At 33.4% G+C, this 16,952-nt stretch overlaps 3 protein-coding genes and 1 pseudogene across 16 annotated transcripts in view; 2 read left to right on the top strand and 2 right to left on the bottom strand.

Moving 5' to 3' along the window:
• LOC104767333 lies at positions 599-1,860 on the bottom strand (annotated as a pseudogene).
• On the bottom strand, positions 3,772-5,202 carry LOC104764162 (diacylglycerol kinase 3-like). Of its 3 annotated transcripts, none has more exons than XM_010487638.2 (3): positions 4,574-5,201; positions 4,232-4,353; positions 3,772-4,144 (listed from the first exon to the last, which is right to left on the bottom strand). In XM_010487638.2, exons 1-2 carry the CDS (start codon positions 4,908-4,910, stop codon positions 4,256-4,258), a joined length of 435 nt encoding a protein of 144 aa, XP_010485940.1. In that variant the 5' UTR covers positions 4,911-5,201; the 3' UTR covers positions 3,772-4,144; positions 4,232-4,255. The 3 variants fall into 3 exon arrangements, with proteins under 3 accessions (XP_010485940.1, XP_010485941.1, XP_019096819.1); XM_010487639.2 differs by having other exon boundaries at positions 3,772-4,114; XM_019241274.1 differs by lacking the exon at positions 3,772-4,144 and adding an exon at positions 4,162-4,173 and having other exon boundaries at positions 4,574-5,202.
• On the top strand, positions 10,513-15,266 carry LOC104764158 (sugar transporter ERD6-like 11). 2 transcript variants are annotated; one of them, XM_019240601.1, is made up of 18 exons: positions 10,513-10,702; positions 10,797-10,859; positions 11,779-11,868; positions 12,038-12,097; positions 12,196-12,261; positions 12,376-12,441; positions 12,576-12,651; positions 12,768-12,832; positions 12,946-13,038; positions 13,212-13,292; positions 13,388-13,472; positions 13,579-13,622; positions 13,720-13,782; positions 13,924-13,983; positions 14,149-14,202; positions 14,320-14,379; positions 14,507-14,621; positions 14,948-15,266. In XM_019240601.1, exons 1-18 carry the CDS (start codon positions 10,556-10,558, stop codon positions 15,037-15,039), a joined length of 1,380 nt encoding a protein of 459 aa, XP_019096146.1. In that variant the 5' UTR covers positions 10,513-10,555; the 3' UTR covers positions 15,040-15,266. The 2 variants fall into 2 exon arrangements, with proteins under 2 accessions (XP_019096146.1, XP_010485923.1); XM_010487621.2 differs by having other exon boundaries at positions 10,514-10,702; positions 14,918-15,266.
• The window catches only part of LOC104764159 (sugar transporter ERD6-like 10), a 6,412-nt gene continuing 5,389 nt past the window's right edge, over positions 15,930-16,952 (top strand). For 4 of the 11 annotated variants that reach the window (XM_019240605.1, XM_019240604.1, XM_019240602.1 and 1 more), the window contains exons 1-2: positions 15,934-16,362; positions 16,492-16,554. In XM_019240605.1, coding sequence (XP_019096150.1) covers positions 16,084-16,362; positions 16,492-16,554 — 342 coding nt within the window. In that variant the 5' untranslated portion in view covers positions 15,934-16,083. Of the gene's footprint in view, positions 16,363-16,491; positions 16,555-16,952 lie in introns of all 11 variants that reach the window. The other 7 variants (XM_019240609.1, XM_019240608.1, XM_019240607.1 and 4 more) reach the window with 4 other exon arrangements.

Raw genomic sequence — 16,952 nt, 5'->3', positions numbered from 1 at the left:
ATTATTATTGAACAAGTCAAACAAACCACCAACGGTTTACAAGGATGATTTAGTATAACGAGAGTCCAAAAGTTCTGTTTCTTTCTTGTGTGCCTCTTCCGTTGACTTGCTTCATGATCTCTATTGGGCCACATTGGGCTTCCGGTTATACTTATTGTGAATGTAACCTAGGTTAATTGTACTTTGTGTACGTTTAGGCGCAATCAATAAACGTAAGACAATCTCAGCTTCTTCTTCTTTTTTTTTTTCATTTCCTAGATTATATCCTCTTTGTTTTTGAACGCTTTCTTGTGGTTGACGCGTCTTTGGATTTGATTCGAGAGGGACTCAATAATGCGGGTCAAGAGGTTAAGCTTGCTTATGCATTTTAGAGAGACAAGCTACGATTGGGTTTTTTACTTCTTGCCTAATAAGAATCATTTCCATAATGTCATCATGGTTGGTTGAGGTTTCTGAGTTTGTAAACGCGGTGTTAAAGAAAGAAAGGAGGCTACTTTAAACAGAGCCAATTCAATGTATTGATGGACAAAAGTNGAAAAATTAAAAAAAAAAAAAAAAAAAAAAAGAAAGAACAAAAAAACCCTCGGCTGCTTTTGTTTTATTTTAAGTTTGTCCATGCATGGAAAAAAGAGCTAACGCCAAAAATCGCAAGCGCAACTGAAAGAAGAATCCATAAGTTCTGCATTTTGCGTCCCGCTTCAGTTTCTTTCTTCATTTCCTCAATGATGTAAACTTTGTTTCTGAAAGCTTTCTCCATCGACTCTAGCTCCACCGCATAGCATTCTGTTCCAATTTCTCGCTTCTGTTGCTCGCCAGTCAGTCCATTTTCTCGGCTCGGTAATTCACACAACACAGATGCAGTTCTCTTTAGCATCGCTAAGTTGCGCTCTGCATCCATTCCAGCGACTTCTACTTTTGTTTTCAGAGCACCCATAGCTTCTTTGAGCCGTACGCGGTCCTCTTCGAATATAGCCTTTACGATCTTCAATGATTCACATTGACTCTGCAAAATATTCTGTGTTGTGAGCAAACCCTCGCCCTCAATCTCCTCTGTAGCTGTTGTTTCAGTCGTCTTCTTTGATTTTAAAACCATTTCCTGAAGATCCTCTACATGCCTCTTCTCCTCAACAAGTGCTTTATCAGCTTCTTCTCTCTTGAGCTCAACTTGCGCAAGGGAATTGCTTAGCTGACCAACTTTGCAGGTAAGCTTATCGTTAATTTTGGTTTGATCATCACAATCCTTTTGCAGCACAGCAACAGCATGCGTTAGCTCATCAGTCTTTGATTCAGCTCATCAAGCTTTGCCTCCCGACTAAAAACACGCTCCTCAAGCTCAATCTTCTCCCTAGACAATTGGTCAATCAACTTCTCCAAAAGTTTCTCTTTCTCGACTGTAATCTTCTCCTACCTTAACCTCTCAAGCTCAGAGTCCGTGTCAGTCTTCTCTTTCTCCAACCCGATATCTATACCCTTCAAAACCCTCTCTTCCGTAGTCGAATTCTTCACAGTCTCGTTCAAAACCCTAATCTCCCTCTCTCTATCCCTCATCAACCTCTCTACTTCAACACCTATCTCTCTAACCTGGGATTCAAAAAGATCAAAAACCAGACCCAATTCAATCTTCAACCCGAAATTTTCATCACTCACCTGATCCAACTCGCCACGCAAACTCGTTTTCTCCAACACAAAACGAGCCAAGTCGGTCTCAAATGCATTAGTAGCCTGTTCTAACGAATCGACCTGAACTCTTTCGACGAGGAGGGCGTGTAGAGACTTCAACGTCTGGAACTTCTCCTCTATGGAAGACCGGCGACTGAGGGCCGTCGCTTTCTTGTTACCATTAGCGGACGCGACCTCCATTGGTTTTTTGGGGATTCAGGGAGGTTGCAAAAAAAAGTAAAGTGGTGGCGAAGATTAGGGTTTTGACTATTGAGAGAGAGAGACGAAACGTTTTCTCTTTTGTTTTGGGGGTAAATTTGCAAAATGCAAAAATTCATGGCCCAGAATTTAATGTCTTCTTCAGATCTTTTCGCGTAAATCTAATAACAACGCCTCCCACGTGATTTAAATCTTCTCGGTTCAATCGGTATCAAAACCATATGAAAAAAATTGAACCGGTTTAATTTTTGTTTGTTCCATCCCTCTGTTTGTAAAGCAAAAGATCTAGCTACCTTTAATTATCTAAAGATTACATCCAAAATTCTGGTTTTTTTTTTCGTTCTTAAAAAAAAAAAAAAAAAAGAGAATACAAAAAAATTGAATAACCCAAAATAGGTATACTCCATGTTTTTGTTCAATTTCAAGAAGCTAAAGCAATTTCTCTAATGAGATCAGGATCTCTCAAGTGCTTAGTTGAGTTATATTTTACACTTTCTAACAATTCTTCATAATACGTAGGTTGCATCATCTTTCTCTTGGCTTCTCTTGGAGTCATCACCACACCTTCTTGACCTAGTTTAATAACTCTACAACCTGAATACATTTCAAAATAATATAACCGATTCAAAACGGCCAGCATCTAATTCTAGATGACGTTTGGACCGGACTTATTAACAATCACACATGGGACAAGTAGATTAAGTTTCGTAACGTACAAAGCTATGTATCAATTTCAAAACCGGAACCAAACCTTTATTAATTGCTCTACAAAAAATTTGACAATTTAATTTGTTTCTTTACCCCTTTTTAAACCTAAACCTGGATGGATATACATTGTTCCTACCTCACCCTGGCTTGTAGAAGAGAAGATGCATAAAGAAGCCCGCGTGGAAATTAACTGATTAAGCTCGATCAACTAGTTCTCTTATCGCTTTTTCCTCTAGTAACGGCTTATAACCTGTGACCATATAAAAGAAAAAGGAAACTCTTACAAGACTGATAAAAGATGGAATGTCCAATAAACAATGAACCGGAGTCGGGTTTAGTCTCAAACGTCAAACCGGTATTTATACTCACCCATAAGACAAGGCTCTCCAGAGACTCGTCAAGAGCAGGATGGCCGGTTATGAGCTCCAGGAGGAGAACTCCAAAGGCAAAAACGTCAGCCTTATTGTTGACAATTCCGTGCATGAATATAATCTCGTGCAAAGTACCTAAAAACATATATTCAATTTCTCCAAAAGTTCTGTTTCTTTCTTGTGTGCCTCTTCGGTAGCAATTTATTCTCCGGACTCATCGAATCTGAGAGATACACAATTTTCTTAGGGTTTGGTTTTTTTCTTCCTCCTTGGAATCTGAGAGAAATTGCCAAGACTAAGTAGAATCGTTCATCTTCTTCATCCTCCAGAGATTAGATTATGGTATATGTGTAGTGGTTCGTTTGCATTACCTTCCTGCTCAAGCTGAAGCACCACCCCACCCCAAAACCAAACGAGAGACATTTTCAATTTCTCTCTTTTTTATTTATTTTATGCGCAAGTTAACTAAATGGGTGAATTAGGTAGGTAACCAAAATCACAACTAAAATGAAGAATATAGCAGGTTAATTGGGAAAATTAAGTAACTGACCAAAAGGCAATATGAATTTATCAAACTACGCCCAGACGTCATACACACGCTGTTGTGGTGGCAATGGGTACAGATGATGTGTCAGTCTAGTTTTGTAGGTGTGTATACGTAATTTTTAGTCATTAAAATACTATGTGTGTATGAAACAGAAATATCTGCGATATAGTATAAAACTCATATTTAAGTCTGAAATTGCATTGCAGAGGACAATAAGAATAAAAATAAATTTGCACTTTTATTTTTAAAATTTAAAAGTTATGTATATAGATACAAACATTAATAATTTTATAGATGTAAATGGCATGACTCGGAAGTTTGAAGAATTACACATATATTAGAACAATTTTGAATTTAACACATAAAAAGAAGGTTCACTAAACCCTACAGGATACTACCTTCAAAACTCAAACTGGGTAATAGCATTCCAAGGAACATGATATAGAATAATTGTTTGCAAGACCAGAAAATGGAATAGAATGTTAAACCGTAAATTTAGAAAATGGAATAGAATGGTAAACCAAATGTGGGATCGACAGCCTGCTTGAAGCAGCCACAATCGAAAGCCTCGTCGATGGACCTCAGTCTCATTACTCGAAAATCATACAACCTTATTTGAAACAGGGCCTTGTCAACATTTCTAACGAACAAATTCCATTGTCAACATTTCTAATTGCTAAAAACGTAAAGACCATGAGATTAAAAATATATTGTTGTGTGTACTCACCATAATCTTCAACCTTGCTCTGCATTATTTAGCACATTCATCTCCTTTCGCTGCCACTATCTCCAAACACGCCAACCCGTATCTTACAAACTCATGAGGCTTCACTTCCGTAAGGTAAAACACTTGTAAAGAATCACCACAACAGCCATAAAGAATCATCACAAAGTTCCAATATCAACAACTCCAAATCACTTCCACAACAATCAACTCAAGAATTTCCAAAAAGACTCAATCTTTGAACTTAACTCATCCTTCCAAATTCAAAACAAAGCACTAGATCTAACACATTAGCTATTAAGTTGATACAAGAATAACACATGATCTGGAGTAGTGAGAGCAGAACCTGAATGTCGCTCATCAACAGTTGAAGCTTCTCTTTAAGCACAAGACCATGATGACCACCAGATTTGGGGTTAATGAAAACAACCATTAATATGGACAGGCCTGAACACATAAATCTGGTTGAATCCTTCAGTTTGATACAGTCACGCATAGCTAGACGGAAATACTCAGGCATCATAAGCTTTTGACGAAGCTCCACTTTATCAACACCAAACCATGTAAGATTAGCGAGTCTACAACCTCTCATCGCATTTGAATCAGCCGTCGTTGTTGATGGCCGTGGTGAACCCACAAATTTCTCTTTCGACGCATCGGTTTTTGATAACGGAGAGTCCATTGCTCTTTCTCTCTCGCCGGAGAAGATGACCCCCAAAAACAAAAGAAAAAAGATTTAATTTACGTTCTGTGATGAGAGAGAAAAAAAAAAGAGAAATCGAAATCCTTGTTTGCTGAATCGATTCCCAGGCTCTCCTAGCTGTTTAGCCGTCGTTCCCTCCGACCCAGTCACAGTCCACGCCGAATCTCTCTCCATCAATCGCTGACGAATCTTTCTACAATCCAGAAAGAACTCTCTCTCTTTCTTTGGCTTGTAAGAGAGAGACAGAGGATAGGTAACTGTTGATCATATAACAGAACTAACAAAGTACATAATATGCAAAATACAAAGAATATTACCTTCTCTTGGTTAAAATGATTACTCAATAAAATATAGTTTTTTTGTACGTTACTTCTGCCAATTCCCCTTACTAAATTCTCTACGTAATATGTTTAAGCCTTTAATAACAATAACAAAGTGGTGTGTGTTTGTAAAATTTGTTTTTTTTGTATTTTTTTTTAATATACAGTAAGAGATACAACTAATACAACGAAAGATTCCAATATCAACAAATTTATGGAATTGTATGATTAACTAAATTATAATATTATCCACGTCTGCTCCATTACACCAGATAAATTAAAGTTTTATAATTAAATAGAGATTTAATTTAAAGGTCAATCTGGAAAGTCTTTATTTTTAACGTGGCAAACCACCATCTCTTTCCTTTTTTTAAAAATAATTAAAAGTAGCTCAACACGATTTATTGTTTTAAGCATTTAAGTAAGTTAAGGTAATGCAAAAATAAATTTTTTGTTTTGATTTCTTGGTCAACACAGGAAATATTGAATCGTATCGTACCTCCTATATGTACCAAATAAATTAGCCCGGTAACAGATTCGTAGTGCGAGATGAACCCATTGGGCTTATCTATAGTAGGCCTACCTAGATTACCGTTTAAATTTATTAATTATACAACACTACTCAACTAATCCCCTTTCTTGTTTTTTCTTTTGTCAATGCAAACTCGCTTAGATTTGTTTCCTTAAGTCCATTACCTTTTTCCATTTGTTGGTGTAATATATTAAGAGTATCTGATAAACAGCACAATTCACTAAATTTTTAACTTTTGATCAAGTCATGATAATTATGTTCCAAGTGTGGACTGCTTTGTAGGATTAGCTTCTAGATTCATAATATGGTCAAAAACTCTATTGAGTAGATGAGTGTATAGATGCCAATTTGGGATTTACACTTGTTGACATTTTCTTTAAGATTACTAGATATGTTCTATATGGTTTGATAATGGATTTAATGATTGCACACCATCTCATGTCATTTTTTTTGTTAGCTTTTTTCGGCTTAGAATTATGTAGGAGGAGCTTCATTTGTACTTAATTAGAGAGATGACATTTTCTTAAAAGAACCAAACCTGGAGAGGATAAAGCTTACTCAGCTTAACCAAACCTCGAAAGATGATTCTTTTACTTAATTTGTATTTAACTCTCTCTATCCTTTAGGAAAGCCGATTTTGTAAAATTGCGGCTAAAAATAATTGCAATCTAATACTATTTTAATTTTTAAATGTTTTTATTATTAACTTTTTTTAATTAATAATGAATACTTTCATATTATAAATCATTATTTTCATAACAAAAAAACTATTAATTTTCCTTATAATATATAATAAAGTAGTTAGCTTTTCTTAAGAAAAAAAATTTAAAAACATATATTGATGGAACTGATTAGGATCTTAGAAAAATTATCAACTAAATTTTGTTCTTTAGTATAATACCTTTTTGCATTATTACTCATGTCTATTTTCTTTGACTTTGGGAACACAATAGAGATTCGAGGCATGTCACAAGAAGGATGCGGAAATTCTAAGAAGCCTAATGTCATTGGTGATAGATAAACCTCTCTTTTGGTGTCATTCGACAAGTGTTTTTAGCTCTCTCTTGAAAGAAAAGACATATCTAACTGTGACAGCAAACTCACTCGCTTGCTCGAGGACACTATAGGTAATCAATAATTTGGTTAATATACTCATGTTAGAGCCTATTAGTTGTAATACTAATTTGGTTCACTCAAAATATTTTTAAATTTTTATTTTGTATATTTTTTTTTCTTCGTGTCTATTTAAGTAGAAAATTTAATAGAAACAAAAAAAATATAGTTTAAAGATCATAAGATATGTGCTCGTGGTCGTGGGCCTCGTGGCATTGCTTTCATTTGCCAATTTTTTTAGGCCTTCGAAAAACACATTTCATATAAAGAGTATAGTATTCAATTTCAGATAATCAGATATAATAACGTCTTTATGTATATACAAAAAGATTTGTTCAGACAAAAAAAATGTATATACAAAAAGATTTCCATCAAAAATACTATGAAGAAGAGAGAGACAACGAAAGAATGAGATTTCTTTCGACTAATGATTGGGTCAAGTCCTTTTGTAAGAAAGATAATTTTGTCACTATTACGCCCACAAAAGGAATTTTTTTGAGTTACAACGTATCTAACATGTCTTGTTCAATAAAAGTATTGGTATAAAAGGTTGCGTTTGAAAAACACCAACAATAAACTTTTAATAGCTTGGAAAATTTTGGATAGTGGAAAGAGATATATTTCTTGTCCTTTTCACTTTTTTTTTTATGATTCCTTTCAGACCTTTTCTTTAATCTCGAAATTACTCATTACGTTGATGAACAAGCTTTAGCTAAAAGGTTAATTAAAAACCATATGATTGCTGTTTGGAACGGGCTGCGTTTTGGGAGACTTCATATTTTATAATTTTGTATAATATTCTTCTTATGGGAAATTCAAATCTTCTTTAAATACAATAAGTGGTCCTGAAAGAGAAGATTCAATGCATATACAAAACCGAGTTTTTCGACTGAATTGGTACTTACTCGCTAATGATTATGAAGGACCGCAAAAGGAGCCAATATTTACAACGAATGAGTATGGGTGGTAGTGGTAGTGGTCGTGTGGTACACAAATTGACAATCCTATATGGCTATATGCCTATATCTATATATCAACAGTATTGCTACTGAGGCCATCTTTAACGGGACAACCGATCTTAAAGTAATTATAATAATATTATAATTAGATAATAATATTATAATGAGGTAAGAGAAAGAAAGAGAGAAAAATATATATATATAAATCAAAATCAATGTTTAAGACCAGATTTTGCTCAAGACCGTTCCTCCGCGTTTTTTTTTTTTTTTTTTCTCGATCAAACCCCATATATTAAGTTATCGGAGATGACTCTCTTCGAGAGAGAGCCAATTAGGTACCGACGAGTTTACATGGGAGAAACAGAAACCACGTGCTCTTGCACATTTCGCAAGTTTATCGGCACGAATATTATCCTCATGGGATATATCTAATACTAAAATTAGCAAATCTATCTCTAAAATGAATAAAATCCTTCAATTCTGATGAAAATGTCGGTCAATCCTCGATATTAGTCGTCATCCTTAGGAGGTCTAAGCAATCCGTAGCAAAAAGAGCTTTATCCAGGTCCAACGCTAATAAGCACTCCATAGCCCAAATAAGGGTATCTAACTCTGCATGTAATGGGGATAAGCTTCTGCGCGATCCTTTTACCCCCATGTGCAGGATTCTATCACCGATAGACGCAATCCAACCATGCCCACTCCTATCCTCCTCTGTATGCCAAGATCCATCTATAAAGCATACAAGAGAATCTTGAGGAATTGAAATCGAAGGTATGCATGCTTCTACTACCGCTGGTGCTAAATCTCTGTTATTTGCTCTTCTCCAAACTTCTTCTTGGATAGCTTTCTCCAGTGTATCTTGCGGAGCTTTAGAGATATTTTCAAACACTTTCTTATTTCTTGCCTTTCAAATGTACCACAACATCCACAAATGGGACCGTTCCGCTTGTTCCTCTATTGTTTGAGTTTTTTCTATTTTTTTATACTCAATATCAGTGTAAAAGATGCCCCCTTAAAGATGGCCTGAACGATCACCAGCAAAAATAACGTGTGATTAGATATATGGGATACTGGGATGGGCATTGGCGTTGGCCTATTGGGTAAGGGTTTAATAGTATATGAAAAGAGGGTGGGATGGGGTGGGGTCTCACTTGTTCCCACCAATGCTTTGATACTTATCTCTCCACCATATTCAACAATCAAATCATTCATGTTCAAACACCCACAAGAAGAAAAAAAAGTCATTCATGTCAACGATATGAAGAACGATATAATACTGTATGATGACGCCAAATAAAGTAATGTTGTTATTTGTTTTACCAGCAGCAGCATCATCATCAGCATGTTGGAAACAGAAACACGTTACACTATCACTATGCTTGGCTTTACCTATAATTTAGCAAGTTAGTTAACAAAACTCCCGTTTCTACTTTATAGAGTCTTCGTTTTCTCAACTAATTCTCATACATTATACATATATATATAGTCTTCACCGATATTAAAAATAATTAAAATATAAAATAATCGCAATGACATGTTCATTTGTAAACCATTCTTTGTTTTAAAAGAGTTCTAGGAACTAATATTCTCCGGACCAAAAAAAGATACTTTAGGCACAAATATTCCTTTACCTCAAAAAAAAGAAGTATTTATCCAGTAACTTTCGGCATGTCTGTTTGTATATATATATATATATATATTTAAATACTCTCCGTTGATTAATATATGCGTATCATCAAGTTGACAAACAAGTTTTTAAATAACACTAGTTAAAAAAAAACTACTGGGGATTTTTTTAATTATGTGAATATGTTCGTGTAGTGAAATGAAAAGGTAAAAACATAACTGTAAATATATATAATAAACGGTAGCCAAATTTAACGGTCTTTTTTTATATAATTTTGTACTGTCATAGTCTCAGAGTTTTTTTCCTTTTTAGAACATACGTGTATATATTTAATAAACAACCCTCTTTTTCAAACTTATTTTTTAAACAACGCTCATTTAAAAAATATTAGGGATGTTCGTAAAATAATTTGAGTATTAATTTTTTTGAAAAATAGAACTGTCAATTTAATGAACGGTAGATAAGCAAGTCCAGCGGATATGCTGGTCAATTTTGGTAGCCTTTATTTTCAAGTATATGTATTTATTTCTAATTTTGTAACGCTCCTGACATGAATGTGTAACACGTTGGACTTGAGTAATTTGGATAGTCTTCAACCATGTTTTAAAGGTATACTAATAAATTAAATTATGAAAAAGAATATTTTTAATACATAACTTTAATCAAAATATTAATTACCTATACAAAAAATACATAAACTATTGGAACTAATACAAAGAAAAAAGAACGTGCAACTTGTATCCAGCACAGATAATGAGCTAAATTCACTTAAGAAAGTTGTCATTATTATCTTAGTACAAAGGAACAACCAAACTCGAAATTATTGGAAGGTAAATAATACTATATTCAAGATCCCTATTCTATATATCAAGCCCACTTGTCCAACTTATGAAGTGATTAAACCTTACAAGTAAACTCTCTGTCTCTCCCTCTCTCTCATCTCTCTCTCTCGCTCTCTCTCACTCTGTCTCTCCCTCTCTCTGTCTCTCTCCAATATCAAAATCAAGAAGATATATTCTTGTTTCTTTCTAGGGGGAGATATCTTTGGAAAGAGAACAAAAATCGTAAGAATGGTGGTGGAGGAGGAGGAGAACAGAGGCATGGAGGAAGGGCTTCTTCTTCCTCACCAGAACGACAGAGATGATCGTCATGTCACAGCTTGTGTGATCCTCAGCACTTTTGTCGCTGTTTGTAGTTCCTTCAGCTATGGATGTGCTGTGCGTTTCTTAATTTCTCTCTTTAATTAATTACTCTCGATTTCCTTTTCTTTGATGGATCTTTTTATTCCTGTAATTTCTTGGACGTTGTTAGGCTGGTTATACTTCAGGCGCTGAGACTGCTATCATGAAGGAGTTAGACCTTTCTATGGCACAGGTACAAATCTTTTACTTGACAGTTAACATTGATACCCCAAAAAAAAAGTATCGAATTTTTTGTCTTTCCTTTTTAGCTTTTATCACTATATTGTAGTAATACCCAATTAACCATGTTCAAAATGCATAAATACTTGTTGAAATAAAACATCAGCTGCTTGTAAATTTTTTTTTTTGTATGGATTTCTAAACTATGAGACCTCACCCAACAAGCCAGGTTGGTATGAAGAAAATGAAATTGATTATATCTGTATGCAGTTACGTATAAAGACGTCATTGATCACTGATAAATAATAATAATTCGCTTTCGCAACTGGAAATAGTAGTAGTAATTTGTGGTTTATAGTTTTGACTTATGACTTATGAGTAGAGAAACTTTTGTTGGGAAATATATTGACTATTGAGAGATAGAGAGTCATCTCTGTTCTGTACACAGACGAGTTAGAGAGATGCATATGTGATACGTAACTTATATTAAAAAATGAATATAGTTAAAATTCATATGTGATAGTTGATACCGTATATTGTATCATGTTATAGAACATGAACATTATTATTATCATTATCTTTTTGGAAAATATAACATGAACATTGTTAAAACGTGTTATACAGCTGTATTTTTAAAAATTAAGTATATAGCTGTATTTTAAAATTATATAAGTAATCTCGTTATTATTTTAGGTATCGAATATGGTACTAGCTTTCTGACAAATTTCATATGATAGTTAAACTAATCAAAAGAATACACGAGCGCTTACTTACATAACAAATTAACAATATAAACAAGTGATTAAAGATGTAGTGTTTGTATTAATATTTAATAGAGACAAAACAAAATTAGCATTTAAAATATGACCAACATAATTAAGTGTGCTTGACCCAATCAATCAATTTGTTTGTTTGTTATTTGTTTCCCACAGTTTGCAGCGTTTGGTTCCTTCATCAACGTGGGAGGTGCGGTCGGCGCCTTGTTCAGCGGTCAATTGGCAGTCATCCTCGGCAGAAGACGAGTAAATTACTGTTTTTACCCTAATTTTTCATATAATAAATTATTTAATTATGCACTATGTTAATCTTTATTTGAAAATGTGTTTAGTAGTACGTAGTATGAGATTCTATTTTTTTTTGAACCAAACAAAAAATTCTAATTTATATATGTTTTTTTGGGTGCGATTATAGACGTTGTGGACCTGCGATTTTTTTTGCATTTTTGGCTGGCTCGCCATTGCCTTCGCAAAGGTATAATAAATCCGAAATAAAAACCCTTATTAGATAATAACTTGGTTGTTAAAATATCTCTAATTAATAGATTTGAATTATATGTGGGAAACAAAAAGAATGTCTTCTGGCTGGACTTGGGAAGAATTTCCTTGGGCATTGGAGTGGGCTTGATTAGCTACGTGGTAATTACTTCTCTACTTACTTTAGCTTTTGTGATTTCATCTACTAGTATAGTATTTTATTTGGACACATCACTTAAAAGTTAAAAAACAACCATTTTAATATCCCAAACAAAGGTCCCTGTATATATTGCGGAAATCACTCCAAAACATGTTCGTGGTGCATTCACTGCTTCAAATCAGGTAACTCTATTATTTTATACTAGTACCTTTTTATTTTATATAACGTCTATTGTTTTGTTATTTTTTGTAACAAATTAGCTATTATTTTCTTTTAATCGTAACAACCAATTTTTATTTTATTTTTGGGTTTCTAGCTTCTTCAAAACAGTGGAGTTTCCCTGATTTATTTCTTTGGGACTGTAATTAATTGGCGGGTAATGGCTGTTATAGGTAACGTAATATCTCAAATTGAAAACACTAATATAGTTTTTCAAACATGTTCGTTTTTTTTTTTCAATATTCATGTACATAATGTCGATTTTATTTATCTCCATTACCCGGTTCAGGTGCTCTTCCATGTGTCCTTCAAGTGATCGGAATATACTATATACCGGAATCTCCGAGATGGCTGGTTGGTTTTTTCTTTAATATATTGAATTTCGACTATGAGTTTTGACGTAAGTATTTATAGTTTGTACTTCAATCATTCAAAAAAAAAAAAAAACTTTTATTGTTTTCTTTCAGGCTAAAGTCGGTTCAAGCAAAGAAGTAGAAAGTTCTTTGCATCGACTTAGAGGGAAAGACTTTGATGTTTCAGGTGAATCCGCTGAAATTCAGGTATTTTTTTTTTATTAACAAACATTAGCTCTTATTTATTATTAGTATAATTTCTATCTTTTTATTTTTTGTTAAATTTTTAGTATAATTTCTTTACAAGTTATTGAGGTTATTTTCCCCCCCAAAAAAAAAGATAGTAATAGTGTTTTATACGCTTGCTATGTTTTGTTCAGGTTATGACAAAAATGCTTGAAGAAGATTCGAAGTCCAGTTTCTGTGACATGTTTCAGAAGAAGTATAGACGAACTCTTGTGGTACGGTAACATATATTGGCGCAATAAGGTTAAAAAGCTAATCATTTTACGTTTGATGAAAGTAATGGTTCATTTTCTATATTAAAAACAAACAGGTTGGAATTGGTCTAATGTTGATACAACAATTATGTGGAGCTAGCGGCATCACATATTATTCAAATGCCATATTTAGAAGATCTGGTTAGAATTTTGTTTCAAAGTCTGATACTAGTATATATATATATGATTATTACCAGCAATATATAATAATCATCGATATTAATATGCATTTTGCTTCTTTTAACAGGCTTTCCTGAGAGACTTGGATCAATGATATTTGGTGTGTTCGTGGTGCGTATTTTATAATTGTATTTTCTTTATTGAAATCATTTTTCTCAAATCTATTTCGATTATACCTTTATTGATTGTTGTCTTTTACTCTTTGTAGATCCCAAAGTCTTTGGTTGGTCTGATTTTTGTGGATAGATGGGGAAGACGACCACTCCTATTGGTTAGAAAAATAATCTTTGATAAACATTATTGTAGCACAGGACAGTATAATCATTTATTAATATAATATTTGATAAACATTATTGTAGCACAGGACAGTATAATCATTTATTAATATAATCTATGATAAACCTTATTGTAGGCTTCTTCTGTTGGAATGTCCATCGGGTCCTTGCTTATTGGAGTTAGCTTCACGTTACAGGTTTTTTTTTTCTTTTTCTTTTTTGCTTGTTAAGAGGTTATTGTTATAGTGTTTTAAGTATATATTAATTGGACTAATATGAGATCACTATCAACACGTATAATGTAAAAAACCTCACCTAATAATATGATTTTTAATTCTTTATGATTGTTGTTTCTAATACAGCAAATGAATGTACTTCCTGAATTGACTGGAGTTTTCGTCTTCGTAAACATTTTGGTAAAATCATAGCTTTTTTTTATCAACGATCATTCATTTTCTTATTCATAACTTTTTACATTTGTTTTTTTCTGTGGTATTAACTTGTATTACAAATCTTAAATGAAATCTTGTTAGGTCTACTTCGGATTTAGTGCAATCGGTATAGGAGGGTTGCCTTGGGTCATTATGTCTGAGGTAAACAACTTTTCTTCTGAAATCTTGTAGTATAATAAAGAGAGAGTAGAATAAAAATAAAATAGTTTAGCTACTTATGAAAGAAAAAAGGTTTTATTGTGTTTCTGTTTTTTAATTTTTGTTGCAGATCTTTCCGATAAACATAAAAGTTTCAGCAGGGACGATCGTGGCGTTAACTTCATGGACTAGTGGGTGGTTCGTGAGTTACGCTTTCAACTTCATGTTCGAATGGAGCGCAGCAGGTCCTTAGTCTCTCTCTATATATAATGATTTTAGTTAAGATTTCTTAAATATTTAAGAGTCGCTTTAAAAAAAAAAACACTCACACACTTAACCACACATAAAAAATAAGAATAAATACGCAAGGTAAAAATACAGCTAGAGATACAAGTTTTTAAAATCGTTTTCGATTTTTTGACAGTTTTAGAAATGAAAGATGTTTATTTAGAAAATATATCTATTAGATTCAGGTTTTGTTTAATTCAATTCAAAAAGCTGACTTGTGTATTGTTTTGTTGATTATTAATAATTTAAATAGGAACGTTTTATATATTTGCGGCTGTGGGAGGAATGTCATTGATATTTATTTGGATGGTCGTACCGGAAACGAAAGGAAAATCATTGGAAGAGTTACAAGCTTCTCTTACCGGGACAAACTAAATACACATTTACGTTGTAATATATTGTTTATGAAAAAAATATAAAATTTATTTGCATATTCTTGATAGTGTTATATATTTAATATATACTATTTATACCTTTTTTTTCCGTTGCCAAAACAATGGCTTATCCTAGTATTAAGACAACAAATGAATGTCTCACACTAGGATATATGCCCATTTGTAAATTGTTCTCTCTCGGAAATATATAATCACTCTACTCTTTTATTTCGGATATGCGATGCTCTAGTTTTTTGTGTTTTTTTTCCTCTTATTTACTTTACATTCAGTATCCACCAGATTTTTGGTACATGGGGCATATTATCTGACAGATAATAAATATACAAATCAATCTAAGAACGTAATATGGGGCATATTTTTGTTACACAGATTCGACAGTTTCTAAAACGGATTTGCGTAGAACGGTAGTATGTTTTGGTCAATCATTTTGTCGTGTTTCAGATCATGGAAAAAAAAGTTTACAAACTTTATAAAAACGCTGCGTTTTATCTTCTCTCTCAAGATTGTTGACATTAAATAACAACCGGTACAGTAGCTGGTACATTAAAAGCTGAGTTTATCGCTGATTTTGCAATCTCATCTGCTCTTAAATATATAGACAGTAGTATTTCTTTTATTTTTTCGGTTTTCAAAGGATGTACTATATTACTAATATCTTTCAACAATTTCGAGTTAGAGGTTGTCTCTTTGTGGATGGTAAGATAATAATGACAACTTTGAATGTATCACAGTGAACTTGGCTCATTATCTGTGCTCAATACAAGTTGTACGATTCTTTTGTTTTTGGACCGAGCCATTTTTTTGTTTTTACCCTTAAGATAATTTGTAGTTGTAAATTTATTTGGCATTGAGCTGTCCGTCCTATGTTGCAAAGTATCCTGATAGGTCTTTTTCTTCTTCAATAATAATTTTGATGTTACATCTCGCTACCTAGCTCTCAAGATAATAATTGGTTGAAGAAAAAAGATAGAAATTCGAGATCGTGTTTTTAATAAATAAAGACGTGTTTGAACCCCAGACGTAAATGAAAACACTCTTTCCTCTGTCTCTCTCTCTCTGTCTCTCGATCTCTCTCTCTGTCTATAATCATCCTCTGTTTATTATATCAAGTCAAGAAGATTTCTTGCTGTTCTTGGCTTGGGAGAGAAACTATAAAGAGAAGAGGATTAATCGTATAAGAGTGGTGATGGAGGAAGGACTTCTTCTTTGGCATCAAAACGACAGAGATCATCCTCGTATCACAACTTGTGTTATCTTCAGCACTTTTGTCGCTGTCTGTAGTTCCTTTAGCTATGGATGTGCTGTGAGTTTCTTAATTTCTCTCTTTACTCTTAATATCTTTTTTATTTTTTTTATTTTTTTGATGAATTAATCTTATTGCATGTAATGTCCTATTAATTAATCAGACTGATTTAACATATCGGGTTTGTAGAATGGTTATACTTCAGGCGCTGAGACCGCAATCATGAAGGAGTTAGATCTTTCTATGGCACAAGTATGTATCTTTTTTAATTATTTTTATCACGGCTTATTTAATGCCCAATTAATCATGCATGCAATGCCCACAATTCATAACTACTTGTATGAAACATCAGCTGATTGTAAATTTTCTTGCCTGATTAGTGATTATTACTCTCCGTATAAACCATCAGACCCTAACACGTACATAAGGCTCGTTGATATAAAGAAACCGTAGTAGAGAAACTGTGGTTCTTCTGTATACTTAATAATTGTTAGTATTACTATTTATTGTGGTATAAAGTTATGAGTACAGAAAACTTGCTAGGAAATATCTTTTGAGAGACACCTGTACACACACTTTTAGGGAGATGCTGCAACTGTCATACGTAAGTTACATTGGAAATGTGATGTATACGTAGCTGCTTTGGTTCA

The sequence above is a fragment of the Camelina sativa genome, chromosome 19, assembly GCF_000633955.1.
Source record: "Camelina sativa cultivar DH55 chromosome 19, Cs, whole genome shotgun sequence".
Classification (NCBI taxonomy): domain Eukaryota; kingdom Viridiplantae; phylum Streptophyta; class Magnoliopsida; order Brassicales; family Brassicaceae; genus Camelina; species Camelina sativa.
Note: the sequence above shows the minus strand (reverse complement) of the source record. Positions and strands in the feature narration are given on the sequence as shown.